Below are 13,129 nucleotides of genomic sequence, written 5' to 3' on the forward strand. Positions count from 1 at the left end.
AGGGCGTAGCGGTCCATACTGTTGACTTGGGAATATGTTCCCCGCCTGGTGGACTTAGTCTTCAGCCGATCCCCTTCTGCTTTGCCCGACATAATGGACTCCGGGCAGTCCAGTGCAGTTAAGACTGTTCCCTCTCAGCGAGAGGGATAAGGAGTGAGCAGCCCGCCGAGCGTCCTTGGGGTAATAAAACCACTCAGAGCTCTACAGTGTCCGGGCAGACAAAGGGAACGAAATCGAAAGTGAAAGTGCGAGGACCTCCGTCCGACAGTTCACACCTCGCCAGGCCGTTGTTGATCAACTAGGAGTCGGGCATCCTGCCAACTCTAGCCCCTGGCATCCCCGGGAGTTAGGCCGCAATCTTCCGCCAGTCGTAAGTCCGGTTCCCGATGGGCGATCCGACCGCGGGTAGCATCAATCGCCTCCCTGACAACTCAGCAACACGGTGCCATGCATACCATCAGGATTAGAGACAGGATAGTCGACGGAGGGCGCGAGGGTCTCGGGAGCTCTAAGCTCACGCGGCCATCTTGGTCAAGCGCTAGGCTCCTCCCTTCATCTGAGGACATTCTTAATGTTTCAGGTTTAATCCTGTGTTCTGGTGCAGACCGTTCAAAGGCTTCTTGATCTCTTGCGTCCTACTGGTTCCCCATGCTCGTTGAGACATGCGGGCTTTTCAGTGAAAACCCTGCCTACAGTAGGCTCAGTACTGAGTATACTACTCTGACAACATCCTTATCATTGATGAGACAGTCCAGGACCTTCAGTGATTGCTGAGATGTGGCATGCCATTCTTCCTACCCTACCCAGAACTTACAGTTGGTACAGGTTCATCAGCTCTAGAATGGTGGTACTCCACTGGACAAGATGGAAATCGGGGGCCTTTAGTCTCCGGGGAGCAGAAACACCAAATCAGTCTTCTGGAATTGTATGCCATTCGGTTAGCCCCGAAGGCCTTTATCCAATCCATTAGTGGGAAGCGGTCCAGATCCTGACTGACAACACAGTCGCCATGTGGCTGTTGCCAAGCATGACGTTGTGAGGTTGTGGACACTATGCCAGGAAACGTTGAGACTCTGGTGGTGGCTCAACTTCCAAGGGATGTCTCTGGCAGCCAATCATTTGGTGAGCTTGCTAAGTGCCAGAGAGGTTGAGCTTCATGTATGTCATCTGTAAGACCCCAAATAAATGGCTTCTTCACCCTTAGGTGGCTAAAGGTATTTTCTCCCAGTGAAGTGATCTGGGCCGATCCTTTCACCACTGCAGAAAACGCAGGGTTGTGGCTTCTGTGATCTGGAGTTCCCGGCGATACACATTAGTGGGGCTGCAGTCTCTTATATGCCTTTCCACAACTTTCATTTCTGCCCCGAGTTCTGAAGAAGGCTAGGAGGGACCAAGCACAACTCCTCCTGTTAGCACCGCATTGTGCCTGGAGAGTGTGTTATTCTGAGCTGCTGATCCTGAGCATTTCACCTCTGTTCCATCTCTTTTCAGGAGGCCCACCCCTTTCTCAGCAACAGGGCGGGGTTCATCACCTGAACCTCCATTCTACACCTGCATGCTTAGCGATTGAGTAGAAGTAGCAGACATTTTCCTGGTAACTCGGCGGCTGTCTGCCAAGTCTGTTAATTCTGGTTGCTGGGTGAAGTTGGTGGCCTGGTGCAAGGAACGACCGGGTTATCTTCATGCAAAGCTATCTAATGTTTTGACGTTTGTTAGAAAGGCTCTGCAATAAGCACTATTCAAGCTTATTTGCCTGACCAATCCTTGTTATTTAAGTCCTCATTTGTGAGGTCGTTTTTTATAAAAGTTTATGTATGTTTCCTCTTGTGCCCTCTATCGTGCCATATTGGAACCTTAACCTGGTAATCACATTCTTGATATGCTACCCTTTTGAGCTTAGCCTGTTTTCTCAGGTTACTGACCATTAAGACTGTTTTCCTTATTGCGATTACATGTGCAAACTGCGTCATTGAGCTACAGGTGCTGTCAGTACAGCTGACATATGCTACCTTCTTCCCTGACAAATTGGATTTTCGGATCTGGGCATCATTCCAATCGTAAGTGGTGTTGCCTTTTCATTTGAGCTGCTCCATGATGTTTTCCTGCTTTTTTTCCCCCCTCTCTGTCGCGTTCTTCTAAAGCTTCATCCATTGGATTCAATGAGGCTTCTTAGTTTTTACATTCATCAGACTAAGGAGTACCAGGTGGACAACTTTCTTTTTGTTGGATTTTCTGGTGCTAACAAAGTTTATCAAAAACTAAATTGTACGCTTGTTTGTATGGTTAACTAAGAAAGGAAGGGCTATTAAGAAACTGACCTTCTCCAAATAACCATGATGTACTTAAGTGTTATGTTTGGCCCTGAACAACTCCACCAGAGCCTAGGCTGCAACTGCAGTGGTGGCGAAAGGTGTTTCAGTACTAGACATCTGTCAGGCTTCCCCATGGGCATCCGTCCACACCTTTTCCAGGTTTCAATGTTGTTTCAAAGCTTGTCTGCAGGAAGATCCATTTCGCCTGCTTGCCCCTGCATGTCTTGGACCCTCCCCCCACCTTTTGGGTGGTACTCCTTTTGGTAGCTGTTTGAAAGGTGAGGAATCTGCTGATTCTTTACCATCTTCCATCTTCCTGTTCTGTGGTTGGACTTTTTCGGGACCGAGTTAAGGTTTCGCACACTGTCATAATTAGAGTCTGTCACAGTTGATAGTGTCTGAGGGCGTGGAAGATTGAAAAAGAAAGCTGATATTGGTGCACCGGGGCTATCGCTTTCAGAGATGGTGCAAAGCCTGTATGGAGTCCTAAGGCACCCCTTACCAGCACATAGGAGCATTTGCTAAAAGCAAAACATTTCAGCTGAGTACAGCACCTGGAGGACTTAAAAAGTGGAGGAATCTGCAGTTGGAGTATCCACAAGAAAGAATGTTGCTGAAGGTACATTACTTGTTCTTTTTGTGGGGGTGTGGCCTAAGCAACATGGCTGACTAGCTGCATTGAAAGGCGGTCCCGCTCCAAACAGTGGAAATAGGGCTTTTCCCTTCCTGTCTCCAGGTAGCAGATTGAGCTCCAATTGATGGTTAAAGGTGTTGTGGACTGAGATGCAGCACCTGTTCACTGCTGGAAGGCTCCAGTGGAGAACAGAACCAGCGTAGTGCAGTGGCCTACTAGGCTGCCCCTGACCTACATGGGAGCAGATGGCTGTGAGTGCTGACATTTTGGCTCGCCAGGATTACAGTGAGGGTGGACGCTGATTAGACCTGTGAGAGGGACTATCAACAGGCCGGATATTGGCAGAGTGCCCCCTGAAAAAAGACTACAACACAAGTGTGCAGAATGCAGGGCCAGGGCTCTAAATAGAAGGCAAGAGACACACAAATGATGGACAGAATGCGGAACAAGTCAAACATTCACCCCCAGTCAAGAGATCTCTGATAAACTCATGGTTCTTTTTCTCACCTTGCCACCCTAGTTTAGACCCAGCCATATGCAAATCAGTCTTGACCCAGCACCTCATGGGACAGTCCAGCCTGAATTGCCAAGCCAGGGCATCCTTTGACCAGAAACCAGCATCATGGGACCGGTTTCAGGTTGTCACCCCTTATCAGCCAGGCTAGCTTGAATCCAGTGCCACAGTGAACCCGGGACCCACGTCTGGGCATACCCATCACACTTAGGGCAAGAAAGGAGCAGGGTAAGACTAATTTGCATATGACTGGTTCTTTACTGGGTGGCCTGATGAGCAAAAGAACAATGGTTTTGACCCAGATCTCTTGACTAGGTGGGAATGTTTTATTTGTTCCGCATTTAGTCCATCATTTGTGTCTGCTTTGCTTTCTCGTCCAAAGTGTGCTGGGTATGCCTAGAAGATGTAGCGCCTAATAACCTGTCCATGTTATTCACAGTAGAAAGAGCACATAGGGTGCCCGGGACATACAACATCCGCCCAACCCCTGCCCCACCCGATCGAGACTGGAGCTTTCCCCTAGGCCGGATGAAATTGATAACCTACCGATACAACCTCCTGCATGCGAAGGAGGTGGGGAGAGAATGTCCCTCTACCCAGATTACACTATGCCATACATAACTAGTGGAATTCATTTTTATAGATCAAGCGCTACCTGAGAAACCTTGATGTTATTTATTATTATACCTGGCAAAATTGAGAGTGGGATTCGAGGGAGGAAGTGTTGGGTGTGTCATTGCTATCCATCCTACATCTTGACAGCCAAAATAGAGTGCCTCAGTGCGGGGAGGGGGGAATGATGATGGAAATGATGTATCGCCTAGTTGGTGATTTTTGTATCAAATGTGGTTGTTTGTTTGTCAATATGTAAAAATGTTTATTTCAATTATTAAAAAAAAAAAATCTTTCTGTGGCTTATCTACTGTTAGTTACTATTATGAAATATAACCTTAACCTTACCATCTGTCAAGCACTGGGCCCACCCTCATGTGGCGTGTAGTTGTGCACAAACCGCGTTGTGGGCAAAACGCATTGTGCACAAGGCCTGGACCTGCACCCAGCCCCTATATGAGCATAACCCACTGTGCCACACAGCTGTAGAGATTAGATGAAGGAACTGTGCCTCTCCTCCATGTAACGTTTGACTGTGCACAATGAGAGTTGAGTACCAGGCTTGGCCTATGACCAAGCCCGTGCTGAGACACTGTTTGTCCAAAACCCACAGCACCCAACCAAGTACACCATAAGCTAACATCAGAACACCGCTTTGTGACCAACCCCAGTTTGGACCCAGGTTCCAATCTTATTGAACAAAATAGGTATTTAAAACTCACTTTCTTCCCAGTCCTGCAGGAGTATGAAAGACAGACTGTTCGTTTTTGGTCAATTCAATATAGCATTTATGTTTTATAGTTTCATAACGTTGCCATATTCAGTTCAGAGCCTGGTTAATTTGAAATTGTCATGCCTAGAGATGCTAAGCTTTAGAAAATGAGTGTCTGATAGAGACATCTAGTCGCAGATTCCTTAACTTAGAACATCTCCCCAGGCGTCAGACTGGATCCGGAAAATCTTTTTCCCCAGCAATACCTCTGCACTCTGGGAGGTGCGTCGCACGGCTCCGTCCTGCCGTTGTCCACGGAAGTGACGTCAATGGAGCTATATAAGCCCCCTCCCGGCGTGCTGACGCCCGTTTTTTTTTCTTTTCCGCGTCCTAACGCGGATCCGGGACAGTGATACCTCTTGCCTGTTTTTGTTATCTTCAGGCCTTCTTGACGCCTTTTTGCATCAAGGAACAGTGTGTTTGATGCCATTTGAGGGCTTCAAGCCGTGCCGGTCCTGCTCGCGACGGACCCTCACGAAATCTGTATTAGGTGCTTGGCCGAGCACCATGACTCCGTGGAGTGTGACGCTTGCTGCCAGCTGCGGCCGAAATCCCTGTGGGAATGCCGCATGACGCTGCTGTCTGCCCGGATGTCCCGAACGGACCCCTCACGACACAGGTCTCCTTCTCCAGCGGAGGCGTCCATGCGGCTCCAGTCCTCACAGGAGGACGTTCCTGTTCGGGGCAGGTCCCATGTCCGTCGCCGTCATTCGCCTACCTCTGGTAAGCACAAACAGAAGTCTTCGACATCACGTTGGGGCTCCCGGTCTTTCCCGGACTCGGACCCCCAGGAGTCAAACCCCACATATCCCCCGTTTCCGGGTACTGGAGCGACTCGACCTCAGATGGAGGACTACTGCAGGGCCCTGCAGTCCTTTCTTGCTTTTCCCCCCTCCCTGGCGCGCCTTTGGGCCCCACAGGGGAGGTGGGGACTTAGGTCGGGACTCTGCCGGCGGGTTTACCCTCGGCTCCGACCATGTGCCCGGACTCCAACTCCGGAGTTGCCGCAACGTCGGGACATGGCCTGGAGGGGCATCCCACAACATCTAGCCTTTCCACAGCACCGTCGCACAGCCTTCCGTGGCTCCCAGCGGCGTCGCTGGAGGTGGCTGAGGCGCGGTGCACGACACCGCTGCGGCGCACTCTCTCTCCGTAGGTTTCCACCTCAGGGAATGTTGAGTCGACGCCGGTCCGACTCCGGATGGTCGAGGCCTTTTCAGAGGTCGCCGACGCTTGCTCCACTCAGCCAGTCGAGGCCTTTTCGGAGGTCGCCGACGCCGGCGTGACGTCGCCTCGGCGCCGGTACCATCTCCGGCTTTATTGGTGGAGGATGTGGTCCCAGTGGATTCTCCACCCCCTGAGTCCTTTCAACGCTTTCCGGAGCGGGCACCAGTCTGACATTGGCCTACTCATCCTTTTGCTGAGCCTCAGTTGGGTGGCCGGATTAGCTTGCGTCCGTCACCTACTGATGACTTGCTGTCACCGCCTTGCGGGGCCACGGAGGCTAGTGGGACGTTTGTCAGGGCTGTTTGCAGGGCTGCAGACATTTTGAGGATGCAGCCACCCTCAGTCTCTAGACCTTCGGAGCCTTTGCTGGATCTTCTCCACCAGGGCGCAGGAGATATGGATCCATTGTTGTCATTTGCGGAGTCATTATTTGACATCCTTCACGGGACGTGGGCGAGGCCCTCTTCGGGGGAACCTGTGGATCGTGCTGTGGCACATCACCATCGTCCGGCTCCCGATGACCCCGCCTGTTTGACCCTCCATCCTGGGGCTGGAGGACTTTTGATTCAGGCAGCTCTCTCTACCACTCCTGTTCGTTGCATCCTCCTACTCGGGAGTTGGAGTCATGTGGCTGCAATGCGTTTGCATCCGCCAGCTCGGGACTCCGGTCCCTAAACCCGTTGTGTGTCTTTGCTCGGGCTACATTTGCCCTTTCGGACTCTATCAAGCAGCTCCTCCCCTCCTTGCCGGATGGCTCTCGTGCCGATCTGGTCCGCCTGATCCGTGATGGCCATGATATGGCGCAATTTTCGATTCGGTCTGCCATAGACACCACGGACTCCGTGGATCGGGCTATGGCCAGGTCGGTTGTCATGCGCCGCCATGCGTGGTTGCGTGATGGCGTTTTCCCAGAGCATGTTCAGGAGCGGCTTAGAGATTTACCAATTGATGGGGTCACTCTTTTTGACGCCCATGCTGATTCGGCGGTCAGGCGCCTCCTGTCTATGTTTGATTGTCTTCCCAGGTTTTAATCCTCGTGGAGGATTTTTGGTTTTGTGAAGTTGCCGTCACTTTCTTTTCTGTTACCCGTTACGGGTTACAGACGTTCTGGGTTGTGTGGCTGTTCAGCCGTGTTATTTCCTTATTCTGGTACAGCTGGTTAAGCTGTGTTTACCGTTCTTTTGAGCCTCTGCCTACGAGCTTATCTCAAGAGGGACCCTTCTTTTGAAGGATTATGCCTTAACCTATGTGGGGTATTTGTTGGCTGTTATATTGCTACTCTTCCTTACCCAGGAAGTTTTGCCGTACGTTGACTCTTCCTACCGTTGTAGGATGTCTCCTCTGGTGAAATCCATGTGGTTGGTTTCTCTGCGGGGGTTACAATTGGTTGTCTACGGTTGATCCGTAGTACATCCCCGCCTCAGTAGGGGCATCCTTCCCTGCCGTTTCGTTGGGGTTTGGTCCTGCTTGTTTTTTCCTCTTGTGTTCTTGCAGCCTCGCTGTGCCCGTCTTGCCTGTCTACAGGTGGCCATGCGCCCCTGGGGGGCAGGTCCCTCTGTTCCATTCTGGAACAGTCTCTTCTATATTCTGTGAATACTTGCCGTATTGGTGCACACAGGTTGTGCGCTACATCTTTTCTTGTGGCTCAAGCACTGTTGGGGTTCTTGCCTAGGGCAAGGTGAGTTCCCACCGGCTCTATCTCGGCTGTGTTTTGCCTCCTACCTCACTTCCCTAGCAGGGTCGCCGGTCCCTTGCTTCTTGCAGGACAGGGTGTCCAGTTTGTCCACTCCTGCCCTGTGCATATTTCTCAGTTCTTCAAGGAGTGGCTCTTGTATATGACTTTTTTCCACCGGATCTGTGCTCCACCCCGGCTGTTTCTCGGGGTATGGGTTCTTACTCACATTTGTAGCACTGGTGATGGGCTCCCCACCAGCTGTTTTTCTGAGTGAGTTCTTACTCCCATTCTGGCACAGTTGCTTCTTTAGGTAGCATTACTGTGCATGTATTCTTCTCGACATTCTCCCTGTTGGTAGATGGTGTCAGTCTATAGCTGTGTATGCTTTTTGGCAACAGGCTTCTGTCTGTGCCTTCTTTCAATCCTTCACTGGCAGTATCGTTGTCTATGTTTCCGCCTGCCTCACAGGAGACCAGGTTTCTTCCCCCTCGGCACACTGTTGTTTTTTATGCATTCTGTGACTGTTATGCCGCACACTGGTACAGTGGTACCGTTTGAGCGACTCCCCTGTTTAGGGTTTCGTTACTTCATGTATGTGTGACAATATTCCTGTCTGTGTATATGTCATAGGTTCTACACGCCACGGGGGTGCTCGCATACTAGGTTCTTTTTTGCCCTAGTTTTAGGCCTTCTTGCTCACTCTCTTCTTTGGGATAGAGTCCTCTATGTGTTCCTGGCTTTGCAGGTTGGTCCCTCACACTGGTACGTTTGTCTGAGTGCCTACCTACTGAGCTTTTGCTCGATGGTGACTCTTCTGTCTCTGTTGGCACTAGACTCTTATGTTCGGCCCTGCCAATGTTGTCACATGTCCTAGGGGGTACACAATTGATGTGTTTTTTGTTAGACGCACGGGCCTCCTGTTACGGCTCCTGTTCTTAACCTGACAGTCTTCGGACTATCCCCTGTTTTCATTTTGGCATCTACTGTGGTGCATGTTCCGGCGGTATGCTCTACCGTTGTCATGTTGTTTTGCCCCTGTGGGGCTTCGTTACTTATGGATCATAGGGTCCGGTGCTGGAATCCTTCTTTGATGGAGTCACAGCATTGTTCCTTACGTTGGCACTGACCTTTCTAGTTCTGTATTTCCTTTCGTCTGTGTCTGGACGAGCATGGTCTCACACCGTCCCTTGACGGATTTTGGTGTCTTTGCCATCCCTTGTTCATGTTCCTTACAGAGTTTCCTGGGTCTCATGTCAGTTGCCCTGGCATTGCGGTTCCCACCGTGTTTCATCAGCCTCTTGACGTATATGTTCTCCTGGAAGTTGGTGGTTGTTTCGCAGACCCTCCTCCTATGGGGTATGGCTTTGGTATCTATTCTAAGTTAAGGAATCTGCGGCTAGATGTCTCTTATCGGATGGAAGAGTTGCTTACCTTCGGTACAGATATATCTGGTAGAGACACAGTCTAGCCGCAGATTCCTTAACTCCTGCCCATCCTCCACGCTCTGCGAAGGCCTTTTCATATGGTGTTTTTCCACCTAGCCCCACTTTCTGGTGGCCTTGGTCTTCCGGAAGTGTGCTCTCGCACCTCACTCTGGGGTAGGGTGTGTTCTGCGTGGGGCCCTTCGGCCTCCCCTCCGTCCTAGTGGTAGGTTGGTGGCGTGTTCTCGCTCCGTCCGTTGGCGCACGGGTGTGGTTCGGCTTTCGAGACCTTTGGCTGTACACTCCGTCCACGTTTTAAGGTGGTTATGGTCTATACTTTTACTGCCTTCTCATGTTGTTCCACCTGTGTTCCTCACGCGTGGAGTTATTCTGTTTTTAATTCCCTCCCACCACCCACGCCTGTACCTCCTTCTTTCTCTGGCAGTCGGTTGGGTTGGGTTCTCTTTGATGTGTGTAGTGAACTTTCTAGTGGTCGTTCACTTCTAGTCACTTGTCTTGCAACATGTTGCTTCAATATTGTGGTTCTTTTCATTTCCCTCCTGTGGTGACATGCTGTGCCCGGCTTGTCATATCTTTTGTGCCGCAGTCGTTACCCCCTTGAGATGGGACACGGCTTGGCGGTTTGTTGGGCCCTTGCTCACAGCAAGTACTCTGTGAGCTCCCTTCAGTCCCTCCGGGTACTGGGTGCTTTTTCAACGATTTTGCTCTTTTTTAACACACACTGTTCCTATGCTATCGCAGTTTTTTGCATGGCTACATGTTGTGGCGCGGGAACGTTTCCTGTAGAAAACTGACGTCAGCACACCGGGAGGGGCTTATATGGCTCCATTGACGTCCGTGGACGACGTCAGGACGTAGCCGGGCGACGCCGCCTCCCTGCATGTAGAGGTATTGCTGGGGAAAAAGATTTTCCAGATCAAGTCTGACGCCTGGCGAGATGTTTTAAGTTAAGGAATCTGCGGCTAGACTGTGTCTCTACCAGATATATCGTTACCGAAGGTAAGTAACTCTTCCAACTGTGCAAATCTTGAGCATAAACAATGATATAATTATGAATGTTTTTTTGAGAATCATCTCCAAGTAGTCCTGCAGGTTTAAGACTTTAATCATGCAATAGTATTTTGTTGAGATCTGTAAAGGGAAATGATAAGCGTGTGGTCCATTACCGCAGTTTACTACTATATTCCGTAGCCAGAATAGACAATGATTTACTGCGCCATGGGCATAGTTGCTCCTATTGGAAGTCATATCTATATCTTTCTACAATAGGTGCGAAGCTATCATTTTATCTGCACACTATAATCAAACATTTTGCACTGGCTTTATCTCACGAACACCTATTTCCTCATTCCTGTCCATCATATTACTTTTCTATCTTCTGAGAATGATGAAACTCTTTACAAGTTAGCATAGAGATGAACAAATTAGTTGCCAGTACAACATGATTTTCCTGTTCTTATCCTGTTGTCCTGGAGATATCATGCTTCATCTTTGAGGGCATGATAGAGACTGGCAGGGACCATTTCTACTTTAGTACGGCACATGGCCTATTGGAAGGGTATAAAATAGTTTACTTCTCTCTGAAAGTTTACTTATTGATTTCTTTGTGAAAGAATTAAAATGTACTTTGAAGCTGTCTAGCAGAACATTTCATTTGTTATTCTTTTTTATTCTTGTCCCTTCTAGCCTTCGCACAGCGACAAAGCAGCCAATTCTGAAGTCTTAAAATGGATGAATGAGTTGTCGAAGTTCCGTAAGCAACTGAAAGGTATGTAGGACATATTTTATTTAAGAAGTGTTTAGTTCCACTGGATCTGCATTTTATTGTTACAGTTTAGTTTAAATACTTAACTACTTAAACTATATATTCTACGTGTAAGGTGCATCTTGATTGTAGTTATATACGTATGTACAATTTTTATGTGGGTGTCCAGGGATAAATAAAAGCTTACGTTTAAACGTGTAATAGACACTTGCCCCAAACACCTTGAAATCATTTCTGTAAGAAGTCATGCAAACCCATTGCTAACCTCAGTCACTTGTATTGCAGTTTATTTGTCCTACTGCTCAGAAGTTCCCATTCCAAGATGCTATGCATATACAATAACAATAGTTCTCTCTGTACACCTGCCATGGTCTGGGCATTGAGAGTTTTCTGTATAGATTGTCTTTTATGTTATAGCACTTAAGACCGTTCTTAATTGTTCTCTGCTCCACCAGAGTCAAAATTGAAGATCTCTGAAGAGGACATGGTTCCCCAGGTGCGCCAACGGAGCAACACCCTCCCAAAGAGCTTTTTCTCACAGCTGGAGGAGGACCGAAAACAAGAGGCACTTGATAAAGTTGCAAAGCCAACAGTAGAGGAGACAATGGAGTCAATCCAGAAAAAGTTGCAGGAAAAGAGGGCTGAGACGAACCGGTCGGATGACATCAAGGTAATAACTTCCAGAGCCGACTTTGAAGTATTTGTGATCGGAACCACAGTCTGAAAGTTCCGTTCTCATTGTCATTAAGTGTACCATTACAATTTTGATGTGATGGCCTTAGAAAACAATAGTTAGACATTTTACAACAACTTAGTGTGCCAGTCAACCTGGAATTTTCAAATAGGAAAAGCTTCAAATGAATGGGGAGAATTAAAAATAAAAGTAATATATTTGATACATTCAGAAAACGAGTACACAATTCATCTCTATTTCCTCTTTTTACTCATGTACATTTGTTTAATTTTGATTTAAAAGGATACCTGTTAATACAAAAAAGTGTTGCTTGCAACAGTTCTACTTTTAACTTTAAATTAAGACAGAAAATAAACACACTGATTTCTGCCTTTCTACTGCAAGAAATATTGTCAATTAGAGAAAGATCCTGATTTAAGCTTGCTTTCTGAATAGTAGATTTAAACAGAAAAGTGCTGTTTGTCTTCCTGTTAACTGTGATGCCACTATTTATTTTGGCTACATACCGAGTTGCGGGATTTTTTCCTTTTTTTTTGTTGCTGACTTTCTGCTATCCTGCCGAAAGCCACCTTGAATATAGCTTCTAGAAAACAACTTAATGTTAAGTTAAAAAAAAGTGTTCGAGTCAAAATAATTGTAAGGATTCTGATTTTGAGTCAATGCATTCGTGTTTAAGGAAAAAAAGAGTTACAATACATGAATGGTGGAAACCAGTATATCCAATTTAAAATAACTTAAAGAGCATGAATACTTAGAAATCAAAAGGTAAAAACAGATGCCTTTCACTCTACAGTTTCTTTAATCTTCACTGGCCTCGAAGAAAAGTTGCACAGTGAGGAGAAGATAAAGGGATTTTTTTCTGGCTGAAGGGATGGTGCATTAGAAAAGAATATTCAGGTGAGACTGGGTGAGGTCAAACAGCATGCATACATCTTTAAATAAAAGACCGCTGTGCAGAACGGATAAAAGGGTATGTGAGGGAGAGAGGTATGGTAAAACAAAACAGAGAGATATTATAAGTGGTCTTACTTCTGTGCATGCCCACAAAAGGACAATGAGAGCCATTTCTAGTCCAAAAGAATTTTGGAAGTAATTCCTCGTTTTGGAGTGTTAATAGTTTTTGGGTCAGTTCTTCGGGTTCCGTCCAAAGCATTTGTCAGTTTTCAGTTTAACACATAAGCATAAATGGTTACTAATTTTATTAGCCCTTTTCCAAGATTGTTATTATAGGCCCATTGTTCTCTCAGCCACATTTATCTAACAGACAGTCTGGCTTTATTTCTTTCTCTTGCCAGCAGTCTTTATTATCACAATCTTCACTCCACCTTCTTAGATGCAGCTCAGGCGGTGAAAACGTGTCTTGTTTTCTTTTATTCTTCTTTGAAAGATGGCATGGCGGGATTGGCATACTCTCAGTACAAGTACACACTGTTCATTTATGCCCTTCATATTTCTCCTTCTAGGGCCACAGCTGCACAGCAG

General features: G+C 47.7%; 1 protein-coding gene across 3 annotated transcripts in view; it reads left to right on the forward strand.

Moving 5' to 3' along the window:
- The window catches only part of FAM13A (family with sequence similarity 13 member A), a 927,448-nt gene that overhangs the window by 812,381 nt on the left and 101,938 nt on the right, over positions 1–13,129 (forward strand). For all 3 annotated transcript variants that reach the window (XM_085635480.1, XM_085635470.1, XM_085635487.1), the window contains 2 exons: positions 10,875–10,956; positions 11,409–11,623. In XM_085635480.1, the coding sequence (XP_085491606.1) occupies positions 10,875–10,956; positions 11,409–11,623 (297 nt within the window). The remainder of the gene's footprint in view (positions 1–10,874; positions 10,957–11,408; positions 11,624–13,129) is intronic.

This window comes from Triturus cristatus, chromosome 2_1 (assembly GCF_964204655.1).
Source record: "Triturus cristatus chromosome 2_1, aTriCri1.1, whole genome shotgun sequence".
Lineage (NCBI taxonomy): Eukaryota > Metazoa > Chordata > Amphibia > Caudata > Salamandridae > Triturus > Triturus cristatus.